Consider the following 15,085-nt stretch of genomic DNA (forward strand, 5'->3'; position numbering starts at 1 on the left):
CTTGGCTTGGTATAAGCACTGCTCTGCAACAATTAGAACATCGGGGTGTTATCAGCACTCTTCTCATCCCGAGCCAAAACACAGCATTCCACCAGCTACTAGGAAGAAAATTCTGTTCTAACTGAAACCAGGACACTTATATACAAATATAGCAAACACCAAGTAGTTGTACTAGAAGCAATGAAGTTATGTCACCTGTTGCTTCTTATGACAATTGCATTGACAAAACTTGAAAAAAATGCTGTTGAACCAAAGTGGAAACTTTTCCTTAGCTATAGACGTGGAAGTCAACATGTGTGCATGTTATCTCTGAGAATTCAGCCAAGGCTGAATTAAAAAAGACTGAACAGAACTTTTGCATGCAGCAAAGCTGTCAGTCAGTGGTCATGTAGTCAATGAGGTTTCTGGGGAGTTGTCATTCCAAAGCTTATTTTTAGGAGAAGGAAGAGACAGATTAACCACTCTTCAGAAACTCTCTATGGCAGTCTTCGTAAAAGTTGCATCAAACAAGGAAGCTACAGTCTTGTGGAGTTGTGCTAGGAGCTGCATTTCTAGCTGGAAGCGTAACTAGACATGTATAAGCAAAACATAACATGACTTTCACAGAATTCAGGAAAATTTTAATCAGGACAGGCTGTGGTTTGCTCTGGATTGCAGGCACTGGCTTGCACTTGCCCTATCTCTCCAAGTTTTGGATTGCAGGACTAATCTCTTCTTCCTCCCAGTGTGGGTAGAGACTTACTTTCTGTAATGAAGGATTGGTTGTGGTCAGAAAGGAAAAGGATTCTGACCTTTTATAAGATGAATTAAGAATACCGTGTCAAGAATGGTGCCGCCACATGGTCTGCTACACTGGGAAACATAGAAATGGACAATTCCTGTAGTAGTTCAGCAACACATCGTATCATTCAGAATGAAATGCACCCACTAGTTGCTTTATAATAGTACCATCCTTTTTCAGGTGCTCATTAGATGAAGACATTGCATGCATGCACTCATCTGCATTTTTCTCCAGTTGCATAACTAGTTCGTTAGAGATCATGAATTTAAAATGTGGGGATGAGTAGAAAATACTGTCTTCAATATAGATAAAACATATTGGGATTTTCTTTGAAGCATTTTTATATTTCTTCCTTTTATTCTCAAGTACCATTTCCAACTCAGCCACCAACTTCTCCTTCAACAACATCTCCACCACCTACAATCCCTCCTGCAAAAGAGGGTAAGTGCTGCCTGTGGGGGTTTATAATAATTTTAAGGTGTTGATGCAATATTAGCTGCTTCTGACACTATTTTTAGAGCTTTGGGGATCAGTTTTCAAAATGCATTTGCTGCGACTGCACTGTTAAGGCAGCTGGCTTAAACTTAATGAGCCAGAAGTCTGCAATGGTTATTGTATTGTTGAAATTTGCAGAAAAGAGGGTTAATGTCTGTGGGATTTTCTTTTTACACAACTCCTAAACCATACATGTTTTGCAACTGAAGCAGATATCCTAGGGGTAATTAAACTTCTAAAACAGCTTGATTTTAAAAAATACGTCTACTTTAGTTAATGACAAAATTGTTGGCTGTGTTCAGGCTCTCCTCTTTAAATGTAGACTTCCTTTTATTTATCAACTGAACGTGTAGTGTTTTGTACAGTCTCATAAATATTTCTGTGAGGGAAGCATTATTGTTGGAGACTGAAGGCCAAATCCATCAGCCTGAAGTGGCTTGCAGCACTTGCGAATTTAATCCCTGAGTACAGGAAAAAAAAAAGACCTTGTGTGTGTGTGTTTTAGAACTGCATAGGATCATTTTTCTTTTTTTTTTTTTTTAATCCAAGTAGTAATCAGCAGAAAACTAGAAATGCAGGTATGTATCTTCCTGTCCCAGTCTCTGGATGTAGATGAATGTTTTTCTTCAAGATGAAATATGTTTTAAAACCAACCCTGCTTTGAGACTGTTTGATTCTGACCCTGAGCAATAGACTTGGATTCTGTAGTGTGTTGGAGTTTCCCAGTTTCCAGGAAAGAGAGAGCAACTTGTGTGGGCATGTGTACAGCTCTGCAGACTATTTTGCACAAGAACATGCTGGAATAAAACTATATGGGGGATACCTGCATGGCTCCTTAATATTGCAGTTATAAAAGGGTGAGCACTAGGCCCTACAGAGGAGTTTCCACAGGGAGCCTCTATAGTGGAGTACAGATTCTCTCCTATTGCTTACTGTGTCATGGAAAGAATCTGGGACTGTATAAGTGCATGTGTGACTTTATTTAACAACCTAAACAAAAATGGTCACCCAGATTTTAAACAACTGTTAGGGCCTGAAAGTGTATTCTGTGATAGGATCTGTCAGTGCACATCATTCACCCCTTGTGGAGCTCAGCTGGTTCTACACCTGCACTGAAATCAGTGCCAGCAGGTCTGTGTGCTAAAGCATCATTAACTAACATTTAAAAAGGGCTTTTCATCACCGTAATATTTTCTTAAGTAATTTATGAGATTTCCTGAGGAGTTGAGGTATTGCTCTAATTCTAGAACACTTGCTTTTCCTTCCCAGTGTGCAAAGCAGCCAAAGCTGACCTCGCGTTCCTGGTGGATGGGTCATGGAGTATTGGAGATGACAATTTCAATAAAATAATTAGCTTTCTGTATAGCACTGTTGGAGCCTTGGATAAGATTGGCCCTGATGGAACACAGGTAATCGATGTAGAGGGACAGGGAGAGTATGTACATTAGGGCAGTTTACATTAGCACCAGAAAAAAGTTATTGACATAATTTCACAATTCTTTTGAAAATATAAACTGCCTTATGATGGTATTCATTTAGTATCTTATTTATACATTCCATATGGTAAAATTCATGACATGAATTTTGCTAGCATGAAGATTAAGTATCACTTTAGTCACCTCTGAATTGGTCATGTTTATGCCTAAATAAGCTAAAAATGGCATGGATAACAAAAACTAAAGGTTAATTTAGTTCATTTATCACTCACAGTGCTTCAGAAGCTTATGTGCATCATGCATGCTTAGTTTAAGCATGTGAGTATCTCCTTTCAACTTGTGAACACCACTTACAGACTACGAAGTTTAATACATTTTGTGCATTTTAGAGATTCAGTATATAATATTGAAGGGCACTGTCTGGACTCAAATAGCACTTTGTTTGGAAGAGGCAATATTTCAGAATATGTTCTTGCATATTTCTATTATTTGCTTCAGTGTTGCTCCCTAACTGTAAGTTGCTATTCATTCATGGAGACTGAATAAAGTCCCTGCAGTTGTGTGTGTGAGTAACTGTACATGTGTACTGTAACTAGGATTTTGCTTTTGGGCTGGATTGGGAGTATTTTTGCCAAAGTGGGTATTACTTTTCTCATCCTGCTTGCTGCAAAATGAAACCGGAAAGTATCAGGTGACTGCCAAAGCTGCAGAGAGTAAAACTAAATTTTATTTAGTGAAAGCTTTTTAAAAAGAAAAAAGTTCTGCCTTCAATTTAAGGATAAAGCAAAGTTATGAGATAAATCCTTGTTTTAAACACTCTGATCTCTTACTTTTTGCTGATGCACTGGGTGGTGCTCTAATAATGAACACATCTTCTGTATGCACAGGTGGCAATAATTCAATTCAGTGATGATCCCAGGACAGAATTTAAATTGAATGCATACAAAACGAAAGAGACTCTTCTTGAGGCGATTCAGAAAATAGCCTACAAAGGAGGAAATACAAAAACAGGTGAGAAAGGTCATGGTTATGATGCAGATTTTCTTCCTGCTGCTCTCTGTACAGCATTTTGATTCCATCTGTGAAGTAGTTCAAGATATCAGTGCAAAAACGGTGAGAATGTCGTATCTCCAGCCTGGAGATGAAAAGTGGTGCTTTGGCATTAGAAAGTCTTTGGAATTTGTGGTTTACATCCCTCCCCACCTACTGCTGGGCACTCACCCCTCTGACCAACAGTGAGTTCAAGAATGAGGGAGGGAGGACGGGAGAGCGAGTTAGGCAGAAGTGAGTGACTTTGGGGATTGTGGAAGTTGAAATGGGGAGTAATCTGAAATCAACTTGGCAAGAGCAAAAGTGAGAGGAGGGAGAAGGTGGGAGGGAGCTTGCAGAGCGTGTAGGAAAATAGTGGACAGAGTGGAGGGTCTGTTGGTTAAATGCCAGGACAGTTAAACCTCAGTGGTATGTTTAAGACTGGGCTGGGTGAAGAGGTCTGTTAACTGAAGGTAGTTACATTTTAATTAATCTCTTAGGATAGCTCTCTGATGTGAGGAAATTAAAGATGAGAACTGAAAGAGTTAAAGTCTGAGTTGGAAACCATATGTTTTATTATTCTGAGGCTGCACAGAAATTTCTAGCAGCTGTTGCATTGCATCAAATCTCAGTAGTATCAAAATGACATGTTTTCGATTTTCTCAAGAAAATGCTACGATGGCACTTTCAGTTGCTACCTGGACGTGCCCTACAATGCAGAAAGAGACTATTTTGTTGTCTCTAACCTGCAGAGTACCCTTTTCCAACCGTGTCATGTTCTTGAACTTCATCTTCTGGATTAAAGAAACTGATGGCTGAAGCCATTATATTTTCAAAGGTTAAGGTCAAAATTAAGCTTCTGAATCTCTGACACACACTGAATGCACTAACTTATAGATTGCTGAGGACACAACAGCTCCTCATGAAAACCATTTATAGCTAGGTCCTCAGCTTTCTTCAGTCCCATGATAAATACTTCAGGTCTTAAATCATACTTCTGGGTAGATATTTTTGAGACAGAGTATGTGGAGATTTCTCCTTTTATTGATATCTGACATCGTATGAAAAGCCAACAGAAATCAAATAGATGTCACAGTGAAAGTACATTGTCATTTTTTTCTTTTTCAGGGAAAGCCATTAAACATGCGAGAGAAATCTTGTTCACTGGAGAGGCAGGCATGAGAAGGGGCATTCCAAAGGTTTTGGTTGTCATTACTGATGGGCGATCACAGGACGATGTGAACAAAGTCTCCAGAGAAATGCAACTAGATGGTAAAATGTGTAGATTTAAGAACTATTCTCATTTTCATTTTTTTCCCATTACACATAACTACATAAGTTTAGACAAAATAAAAGGCTAATTTTTGCTTCCAAATAATTTCCAAGTTTAAATAAAACAGCAAATGTTGAGATTCTCAGAATATCATAAGGATATGCTTAGATTCTGGATATATTTTTGTGATTAATATTACTGTTTTTCATTTTGGAAACAGTTCTAAAATCATATAGCAGTTAATGGAATTGTTCCCATAATGAAGTATTTAGAGGGCATGATGCTAAGAAACTGTGCTGTTGTCTATGAAATGTAGTCTTATGGTTCCAGCAAATTGAACTGTTTTGTTTTCTATACAAAAGGTCCTTTGAAGTTCTTCTGCATGTTCTTTTGCTGGTTCTAATCTGATCTCATCTTACAATAATTGCCTGTAGGATTTTTTTATTTTTTATTTTTATATGAATTTGATTGGTTATGTAAAGTTGGTTAAGTAGAAATGACTGATACTAAGGTTTGTATCAAAACCCTAAGGACACAGTGCACCACACAGAATGAAACTTAAGGACAGGGAAAAAAAAAGCCACAATCATTCTTTTTGGAGGAGATCTAAGAAGAAATTAGATTTGTGCTTTTTAAGTTGCCTTTAGATGTGGGCAGCTATGAAGGTACCAGGGCATATTACTGATTACTGAAATCCGACGTAGTTGTTGAGCTTCATTGCCTGCTTGTATCATTGTTAGAGGTTGAGTTCAGTGCCTTTGCAAATAACATGTTGCAAAATAGTAGAGCATAGAAAACTTGTTTTAAACAGCAATCAAGAAAACAACCTCTGCATTTGTCATTAAACTGGAATCTGTCCCTAAACAAATAAACATGAAAACATGTTTAACTGTCAGGTAAGTTTTGCGGTTGTCTTAGGATCTGTTAGACTTGGAATGACCTTGAGAGGAAAAGGCGTATCATGGAGATTCAGTTGCTGACTGGGACATGTCATCCTAGTTACCCTAGACAAATAACTTTCTGCCTCCCATTTCCTTTTGTGCACGTTGCCCGCTCAGGCTGCAGCTAGGTTGGAGCAGGTACTGACTTGTGTCTGTGATAGAGACTAGCATGAAGAGATGCTGATGTTGGATGAGACATGAAGTTGTTGTTATAGTATATTAAATCAAAGTTTTGTTATGCTAAAAGCTCTGCAGAAGGTAATAAAGGCCCCTGGGCCTCATTCGAACTTAAAGAAAATACTCTTTGACTCTAGTAAATTTGGGTCTGGGCCATACATGTCCATTAACAATATTCAGGCTAAGGCAGACAGGGTTTTTCTTTATGTTTTATGGGAAGGAAAATGTAGAAAAAACTTTTGGTTAGTTTGCTGATCATCAAACATACAGGATATGATTCCCATTTCCTTTCATTTCATTCATTTAAGTCTTTCAAGTCAGGCTCAAATTTGAAAATATGTTCATGTCGAATACATAGAACAGATTTGACCAGTGCAGTTAAATTGTTGATGAAATGAGAACGCATTTCAGTGTTCACTCATGAGACAGCAGTAGCTTCAATATTCTGATTAATATATGGCACAGAACAGAATTTGTGAAAAACCTACAGGAAATTAATTTCTGTGCTTTGTATTTATGATATACTCAATGCATGGAGATTTTTACTTGTAATACAGCACAACATTAAATTAGAAAAGCATTTAAACATATGCTGAAACTTTAAACAACTGAGTAATCTTATATGTCTTCAAGAAAAACCACTTGAATATTAATTTTAATTAACCGATTAAGCACAAGTAGCCAAAAGAAATACCTCACAGATAATATGTTACCTTTCTTTTTGATCGCATGCGTGCATTTTCTTGTGTGATAGGGTAATAATAAAATTTCCATCATTGTATTTAATCAGGAAAAGAGCCAATGCAAATACAGTTGTGTTCATATTTTATTTCCACTCCTCAAATGACTCACTAGAGTGTTCTTTTTTTGCTTTACAGGCTTTACCTTTTTTGCTATTGGAGTAGCCGATGCTGACTATTCAGAGCTAGTTAATATTGGCAGCAAGCCCAGCGGAAGACATGTCTTCTTTGTGGATGACTTTGATGCCTTCACAAAGATCGAAGATGAGCTGATCACTTTTGTTTGTGAAACTGCATCAGCAAGTTAGCCATTTGATTTATACTTGCTTCTAAAATAAATGCTAAATACTGTGGGGGGTTTTGTAACTATTTCTTATTAAGAGGCATTCTTGAAGATAGATCTTTTGAGCATAAGTTAATACAGATATTGTAACTCTAATGCTATTTCCATAGAAGATTAATGAGATGAAATTGTTATGACTTCAAAATAATTAATGGTTGTTTGCCATAAATCTAGAATAGATCCACTGGCTGTAAGAAAGTTTCTTCACATTCAAAACATTGTTAATGGTTCAGAATTTAGTCATAAAAAGTTAATTGCATTTGTATTTTGTGTGCTTTAACCATCTGTAGGAGCAGAGTTAGCTACATTCATATTTATTCCTATCACAAAGTTAATTTATTACTGGAGACCCAAAAGTTAATGTTTATATTATCATGGAAACTAGAAGAGTTGTGGCCTATGGAAAAGAGTGGAAGAGGCCCAAACTCTGAAATCTGTGAAAATGCCACAATTCAGACTTTGTATGAAAAGGAAGGGGAAGACATTCTGGAAAAACACCTAATGGTTAGAGGTCAATAATTCACACGGTTTTAGCTGTGTGCCCCCAAAATGTGTAAGCCAGGAAGCAGGCAGTGTATAGCTGATGTTAATCACTTGTGATTGTACAGAGTCCTTGTGCATGGGACTGGGAATTGTCAGAGCCGGTGAACACAAGACTGTTGCTTGTATCCCAGCAATTCTTTGTTTATGACCATAGTCTCTACTTTCAATTGTAGGGATAACTTTGAATGTTGCAAATACTCAATGGTAGCATTTATTTGTCTTTTAAGCTTGTATTCCAAAAGTGATCTCCAAAGATAAGTGCCCTAGGGTGCCGTATTTGACACCCTGCATCTAGGCTTATTGATTTCCCAAGCTGCCTTTCCTGGGAGAGATTAGTGTGCTTTCTTACCTGCCAGAAGAGAAGAGAGATAAAAACCAGACTTACAGCTAAATGAGTGCACACATCTTAAGGACTGTGTGCACCACTGGTCTGTCTCTCATGAAGGAGTTCAAAAAAGTACAGAGGATTCCAGCTGAGGGAATTGAGCTGGAGCTGAAGTTAGGTTGAAATGCACAGATAAAGAACAGGGGGCATTTGGTTAAAACCTAATATAAGAAATACTTTTTTACACAGTGGGCAGTGAATTTGTTGCCACAAGAGGTTTTGAAGACAGGTTTGTAGAATCATTAAACATTCATGGACAACAGATAGGGATGTTATATGGAACATGCAGAGATATGCCCTTTGACAACTTTGATACCACCATTGTGGATCCTGAGGAGCAAAACTGAATGGAGTGGAAAGTGGCCAGACTTGCATGTATTTCCTTAGCAGCATCTCCTTTTGCCACGGTTGGGGATTGTATTGAGCTGAGTAGACCATTGTTTTGACCTAATAGAACATCTCTTATATCCTTAAATGTCTCTCCTTTTTTTTTTTTTTTTTTTTCAGCCTGTCCACTGGTAACTAAAGATGGCAACAATTTTGCAGGTACGCTATTTTTGTGTTTGTTTTTGTTCTGGATTTATGGATTTTTTATTACGTTATTTTCTCAGTATTAGGCAATAAAATTCCCTTTATGTTAACAGCTGTTACACAGATGGTGATAAGAAACTGATGCAATCGACTTTGTCCTTTTTTTTCTTTCCTGTAATGCGGTATTAATTTAATTTAAATTAATAGAATGTATATTTTGGTGCCTTCCAGGATTTAAAATGATGGAAATGTTTGGGTTGGTTGAAAAGGAGTTTTCAGGTGTTGAAGGGGTTTCAATGGAACCTGGCACATTTAACGTTTACCCATGCTACAGACTGCACAAGGATGCCCTGGTGTCCCAACCTACCAAGTATGTCTTTATATGTAAATATTTGTAAAATACACAAAGATGCTTGTCCATTGCAGGCAATTACTCATTTTAAGGGTTGGTATTTTCACATTAGAAGAGCAGAGAGGATGGTTCATATCTACCTTATAAATAGAAAGAGCATTTGGTGTCCCAAGCCCTCAACCAGTTTTCTTCAAAAATAACAGTTTTGGGTAAAAGTAGGTAAACTCACTAGCTCTTTGGAGTTTCCTCTATGAGCCAATTTCAGGCATGTGCAAGTTTGGCACCTAGCAATTCCACACATGCATATATCAGTAGTGCTTTGTGAAAGACTTAAAAGAAAGACATAACTTATGGAAAGTGGGTTGACGTCTCAGAGTGCAGAATGGCCTATTTTTAGGAAGGGTATCACTATAAATTATCCTGGAAGCTGTTGGTAGTCTATTAAGGTTTACCTTCACCTGAAGTGAGTAGAAAGGGAGAGAAAGAGAAAGAATGGAAGTCTGAGTTGGAGTAGGAAGCTGCTTTAGGTCCCCAACTGAATCAATCTATATCCATCCTTGAATACAGAAGAAGGTTATGCTCTTAATGCTAAAGTGAGTGTGTGTGAACACTTCCCAGTACCTTCCTGAGAGCCAGGATGTAGTTCAGTATCAAGGACTATGTACTGGCAGAGATGTGGAGAAGGCAGTGAGGAAACCTCCTAGGGAACTTGTACATTTGTTCCTCAGAGAGGAAGTGATGGGAAAATCTCCATTTCTTCTCTGAGCAGCGTGCACGTTATGTTTGATTCCACCTTGTCCAGTCTCCCCAGTTTGTGTTAAGTGGCACCAGAGAAAAGTAGTGGCCCTACTGGATTAAACATGGGAAGTGGTAACAGGATTAAGGATTTCTTAGCTGAGGTAAATAAGAAAGAACAACAGTGGGAAATGTTTTTTTAATTTTGTATTTGAAGGCATGTTAGTCTTTGTGTGTGATTATCCTGTTATGTCACATTTGCAGCCATGCTTCTTGGAGCTGTGTCTTATTCTACCTGTTTAGTTTCCTTTTGAGTCTAGATGGAGTGGAATTTCTAGGGATTAGCATTTCTCACCTCTTTTTCCTTTTCTGCTTCTTCCTGATCGGATCTGCTGCATTTATATACTCTTACCTAGCTGCCACCTCAGCCCAATACTGCTTCATTAGGCATTCAGTCTCTTTCGTGGTTCAGAATACCTTTTTCTTGACAATCTACAGGTACGTCTGAAGAATACCACTTTTTTTTTTTTTCTTTCTCATCTCATCTGTGCACTCAATGCCATTAATGCTCTTTATTAATTCATTAATTTTCCTATGCTGTATTCCCAATCATCATGCTTTCTCCACCATGCTTATTGAATTTAGTTTCGTTATGTCTTTTTAGAATGGGTTTACTTTAAGGCTTTGCTCTTAACACCTGTTGAATTCTCTCTCTCTTTTCTCTCTGGAAAGTGTGCAGTGCAATATTACCTTTGTTCATCTATAGACCATTGTGTGGAATATATTGATCGCATATCACATTTAACTCTTTTTCCAGCACGACACATATCTCTACATATTAAAGTGCCAGAAGACCTTTATGTGAAAAGGATTGTATTTTGGGAAAAGATACGGATTATATAAGCTTTTCAGGCTTCTTTCAAATCCCTTTACCATGATTTAAGGAATTAGGCTAATGAACATTTTCAATATACAGACAGTCATTTCAGACATTTCATAGTCCCACTTTGGGATTTGACAATGAAAGGAAAAATTAAATTGGAAGTACTAAATAACAAGCTTCAGGAAATGAAATAACATGCTTCTTTTATATCATAAACTTCCTATATCTTCCACAATAATTCTAGGAGACTGGGTTGTATATTGGTATTTATGGTCTGTTTTGACTGCACAGTGTTATATTTTGGTTTTGAAATGTATAAACTGCATTCCCTATAATTTATAAAGCATCCTGAAATATTGTCTGTTGTTCCTAATTTCTATCCATTATTTAATGACAAAGGACACTTCTATTGATACAGGTCTTCCAAGCAACTTCTGTTTTCATTGTCTGTTAATTCCAAAAATGGTGAAGGTCTTGCGCATGGCTACTATGTTTTAAAAGCCTTTAATATAATAAATTTCAACTTTATTTCAAACTGATCTCTGATTTGATCTCCAAATTTACTAAAAAAAAGTTCAGGGCAACTTTTTAAACTTCAAGATAAAGAAAAGATAAATTCCTCATTTTCCCTGAGTATTCTTTTGATAGTTATCTAGTTGGTTAGATTTTGCAAACACTCATATTGCTTCTCATTCTTGATTTCCAAACACAAATGTAGAGTGATACAAAATGCACTAAGTGAACATCTGATGAGTTAAATCACCAGATTTAATGCTTGTTTCAGTTTAAAAAACATTGCTTCTTTTACAGGTATTTGCATCCTGAAGGTCTCCCTTCTGATTACACCATTACATTTCTCTTTCGCATACTTCCTGATACGCCTCAAGAACCATTTGCTCTTTGGGAGATTTTAAATGAACAATATGAACCACTGGTTGGAGTTATTTTAGACAGTATGTATTTTAGACAGCATCTTATCTGTGATTTTTTTCTTTAACTATATGAATGGTTCATTCTGTGTCTAGAATTATTACTGCCAATGTTTTAATCTGCTGTTAGAACAACTACCTGAATTTTGAAGGTCATGGTCATGGTGGATGTTTTTTGTGTTGAATGTAACTGAGCTTAATTTGGAGTTGAAGTCAAATTTTGAGTACACTGCTGTAAATTGTAAGTAATGATACTGAAAACCATAGAGTTGCACCTATTGAAAATGGATGTAAATGAGATCTGATTCCTACTCATTTGCTTTAAAGTTTCCACTGCTCCGAATCTGGTTCTAACAGAATCTGTCTTGATATATAACAGTGGTACTGATGGCAGGGTGTATGTACAGGCAATATAATCTGGTGGATAATAGGTTTAGAGCTAGAGAAATGAACTCCTGATGACTCTTCATTTCTTCTTGATTAGAATTGCATGGCTATAAACAGCTATATATAATTTATAATTTGGAATGATTCAATATTTACTTTTGAAAAGATGCAGGTACTGTGATAGCTGTGCTTTATAGCTGCTAATTTTTCTTTAAAGCATGATTTATTAGTACTGATCCTTCCATCTTTCCTAGAATTTTTTGGTTATGTCGTATTGACATAGGTGAGAATTAGGCATTTATCTAGGTTGAGGATCTGTGCCTCAGTTTCTTGTGCAAATCCTACAGAGAGCTAGTGGGAGCGTAGGATCAGGTAGACATATGAGGTAGACTCCCAAATATTGACCTATCCTTCCTGTCAAACCAGGAAAGAGCATTTTGACAACTCGTTACTTTTGAATCACTATATCACTTAAGAACATGTTTTACTAACATTTGATTGATCGTGAACCAATCAATTGTCAAGTCTAACAGCTTATAGTTACACGTTTATATTCAGCAAACAATCCAACTCTTAGATTTAACTAGATAATTAAATATTTTTGCAGTCACTTAGCACACATGACAATTTAGGTAAATGTCCTTGGCCCACAAAGTTGTACTTCTGGCCTTTCTCTTAAGCTAGGGACATTTGAGTTTGAATTATTAAAGTGCTATTAAGACATTTTGGGTTATGTTTATCTCTAAATTTGAATTAAAATAGTGAATTCAACCAAAACATAACCCATTGTTATTAACATGATTATTTTTCCACACAAAATTTTGATTTTCTTATTCATTCATAAGATAATCAAAATTCAAAATGTTAAGCAAAATGGAATTCCTTTTCTTAAATAGTTCTATAACATATGTTTTATTTTTTGATATCTTGTCTTAGAAACGACAACTGACAACTCTGGTTTTCTTTGTTAAACATAAATTTGACCTTTTCAAATAATTTATCAGGCCTTTTCTTCCTCTAACGCAGAGCCCTTATTTTTATTTTCTCACAGATGGTGGTAAAACACTGACTTTCTTTAACTATGACTACAAAGGAGACTTTCAAACTGTGACTTTTGAAGGTCCTGAAATAAGGAAGATATTTTATGGGAGTTTTCATAAGGTTAGTAATGGTAATAGGAAAAAAAAGGCAGTCTAAATGAGAGCTTTTTGTGTTTTGAATTCTTCTTTCATATGATCATACACTGCAAAAAGAAATATATTTTGTATGTTCAGAATCATCTACTAAACTTAAGTCTCTTTGCAATATTGAATTAACGTTAAACTAATACTTGTTTTCATGATGAAGCTGATGTGACCAATTTTCATCTCATGCTTTATGCCTCTATTTTAGAGTTGATTAAAAATACTGCCTTGAAAAGTAATTTAGAATGAAATTGGCTTTTTCTTTTTAAGTTTGCATTGGAAATGTTACCTAAAATGCATAGAAAAACTCCTGCAAAGAAGTTATCCTTCAGAGTTGTTATTTTTAAACACATTTTAAGGGAGTATGACAGGAGTATGACATGTTGAACTTATCTTGGCTATAAGAGATCCTTTAACATTCTTTCCAAAAGCAGATGAGGTAATGCTGAGATTGTAGCACATATTTGTTGTGGAAGGCGCTTTGGTTCACTTTTATTCCTGATATTTATGTCCTTAAAAACTAAACAAACAAACAAACAAAGAAATAAAGAAGAAAGGAGACTGTGAATTGAGGGATAATATTCACAGAGCTTAACTTCTCTAGACTTCCTTTTTAGTTGAAGGAGCAAGAAAGGGAAGGCAGGTCAGAACAGGAGTTTAATACTGACTGTTTTAAGTTGTGCTTTGGAAAAACATGTGAGGCCATAGCAAATTCTCCTTTTAAATGTTTTTCTGCATTTTGAATGATGATCCTAGCCACAAGAGATCAAATTCAAAACTCCAGCTGAGCCCAGAACAAAGCAGCTACGGGAGTTCTTCGTGGCCTTTTCTTATACACACCTTGGACTCTGATCTCCATGCAGGATACTGATATAGAGCAGATGATGCATTTCTACCAGTTCTTCATCTGGCCTGTCCCTAGCAAAATAAAAATAATATTTAAAACAAACAAACAAACAAAAAAAAATCATGATAGTTTATACACGCCTTTCTGCTGGGAATGGCTCTGCTGCATCAGCAATGGACAACAGAGTGATTTCAAGGCAGAAAGAAAAATCTTTGTTGTTGTACTCTTCTTTTCTATGCTGCATTTGATGTGATTTGATATTTTTTCAGTGTAAAAACTTCATTGTGAAGGGTTTTCCTGTGTGGTAATGTATAATTTACAGAATAACTTTTGCTGCTTAGTTTTGGCTTTACAAGCAGCTATAAAGGTGAAATCTAGTGCTATGCAGCAGGATTGTACAAGGCCCAGGAAATATTACTGACCACACAAATCAAAGGTTCTGTGAGATCTGTGTGGTATATGAACCTTATGTAGACCTTTTTTTGAGGAATAAATTATTTTTTCCCTGAGTAAATTATGAAAATTGCCACTTTTTATGCAGATGTTCCATAAGTAGAGAAATAAGCCATATTGATTAAACAGATTAGAATCACAGAGTAATTCAGGTTGGAAGGGACCTCTAGAGGCCATCAACATTATTTTTTGTGGATCAGTCTCAGTTTTGATAGCAAGCATGAAATTAGGAACTGATTTCAAAAAATGCCCAACAAATTAATATATCCTATGTGTTTTTTTTGTATGTTAATGCATCTTTTCTTTTACTTAGTTGCATGTTGTTATCAGCAAGACTACGGCCAAAATAGTTATTGACTGCAAGGAAGTGGGTGAGAAGACCATTAATGCAGCAGGGAATATTAGTTCTGATGGCATAGAAGTGCTGGGAAGAATGGTCAGATCAAGAGGACCAAGAGACAACTCTGTGCCAGTGAGTAGAACAAGAATACTTTTAAACAGTTTGAAAATCCTAAAAACAAGCATTTGGGATCTTTGCAGTTTATTTTTAAATTAACTTTCTTTGAAATAGAAAAGCTCCATCATTTCAGAAATTCTGCCAAAACCTGCAACAGTTCTCAACTTAAGCAAAATCTATTTAA

General features: G+C 36.3%; 1 protein-coding gene across 3 annotated transcripts in view; it reads left to right on the forward strand.

Moving 5' to 3' along the window:
* Positions 1–15,085, forward strand: part of COL14A1 (collagen type XIV alpha 1 chain) — a 127,587-nt gene that overhangs the window by 71,495 nt on the left and 41,007 nt on the right. For all 3 annotated transcript variants that reach the window (XM_082753149.1, XM_082753150.1, XM_082753148.1), the window contains 10 exons: positions 1,148–1,222; positions 2,546–2,685; positions 3,600–3,723; positions 4,870–5,013; positions 7,011–7,175; positions 8,651–8,689; positions 8,906–9,044; positions 11,455–11,597; positions 13,012–13,121; positions 14,758–14,916. In XM_082753149.1, coding sequence (XP_082609275.1) covers positions 1,148–1,222; positions 2,546–2,685; positions 3,600–3,723; positions 4,870–5,013; positions 7,011–7,175; positions 8,651–8,689; positions 8,906–9,044; positions 11,455–11,597; positions 13,012–13,121; positions 14,758–14,916 — 1,238 coding nt within the window. The remainder of the gene's footprint in view (positions 1–1,147; positions 1,223–2,545; positions 2,686–3,599; positions 3,724–4,869; positions 5,014–7,010; positions 7,176–8,650; positions 8,690–8,905; positions 9,045–11,454; positions 11,598–13,011; positions 13,122–14,757; positions 14,917–15,085) is intronic.

This window comes from Aythya marila (genome assembly GCF_965140915.1).
Source record: "Aythya marila genome assembly, chromosome: 2".
NCBI lineage: Eukaryota > Metazoa > Chordata > Aves > Anseriformes > Anatidae > Aythya > Aythya marila.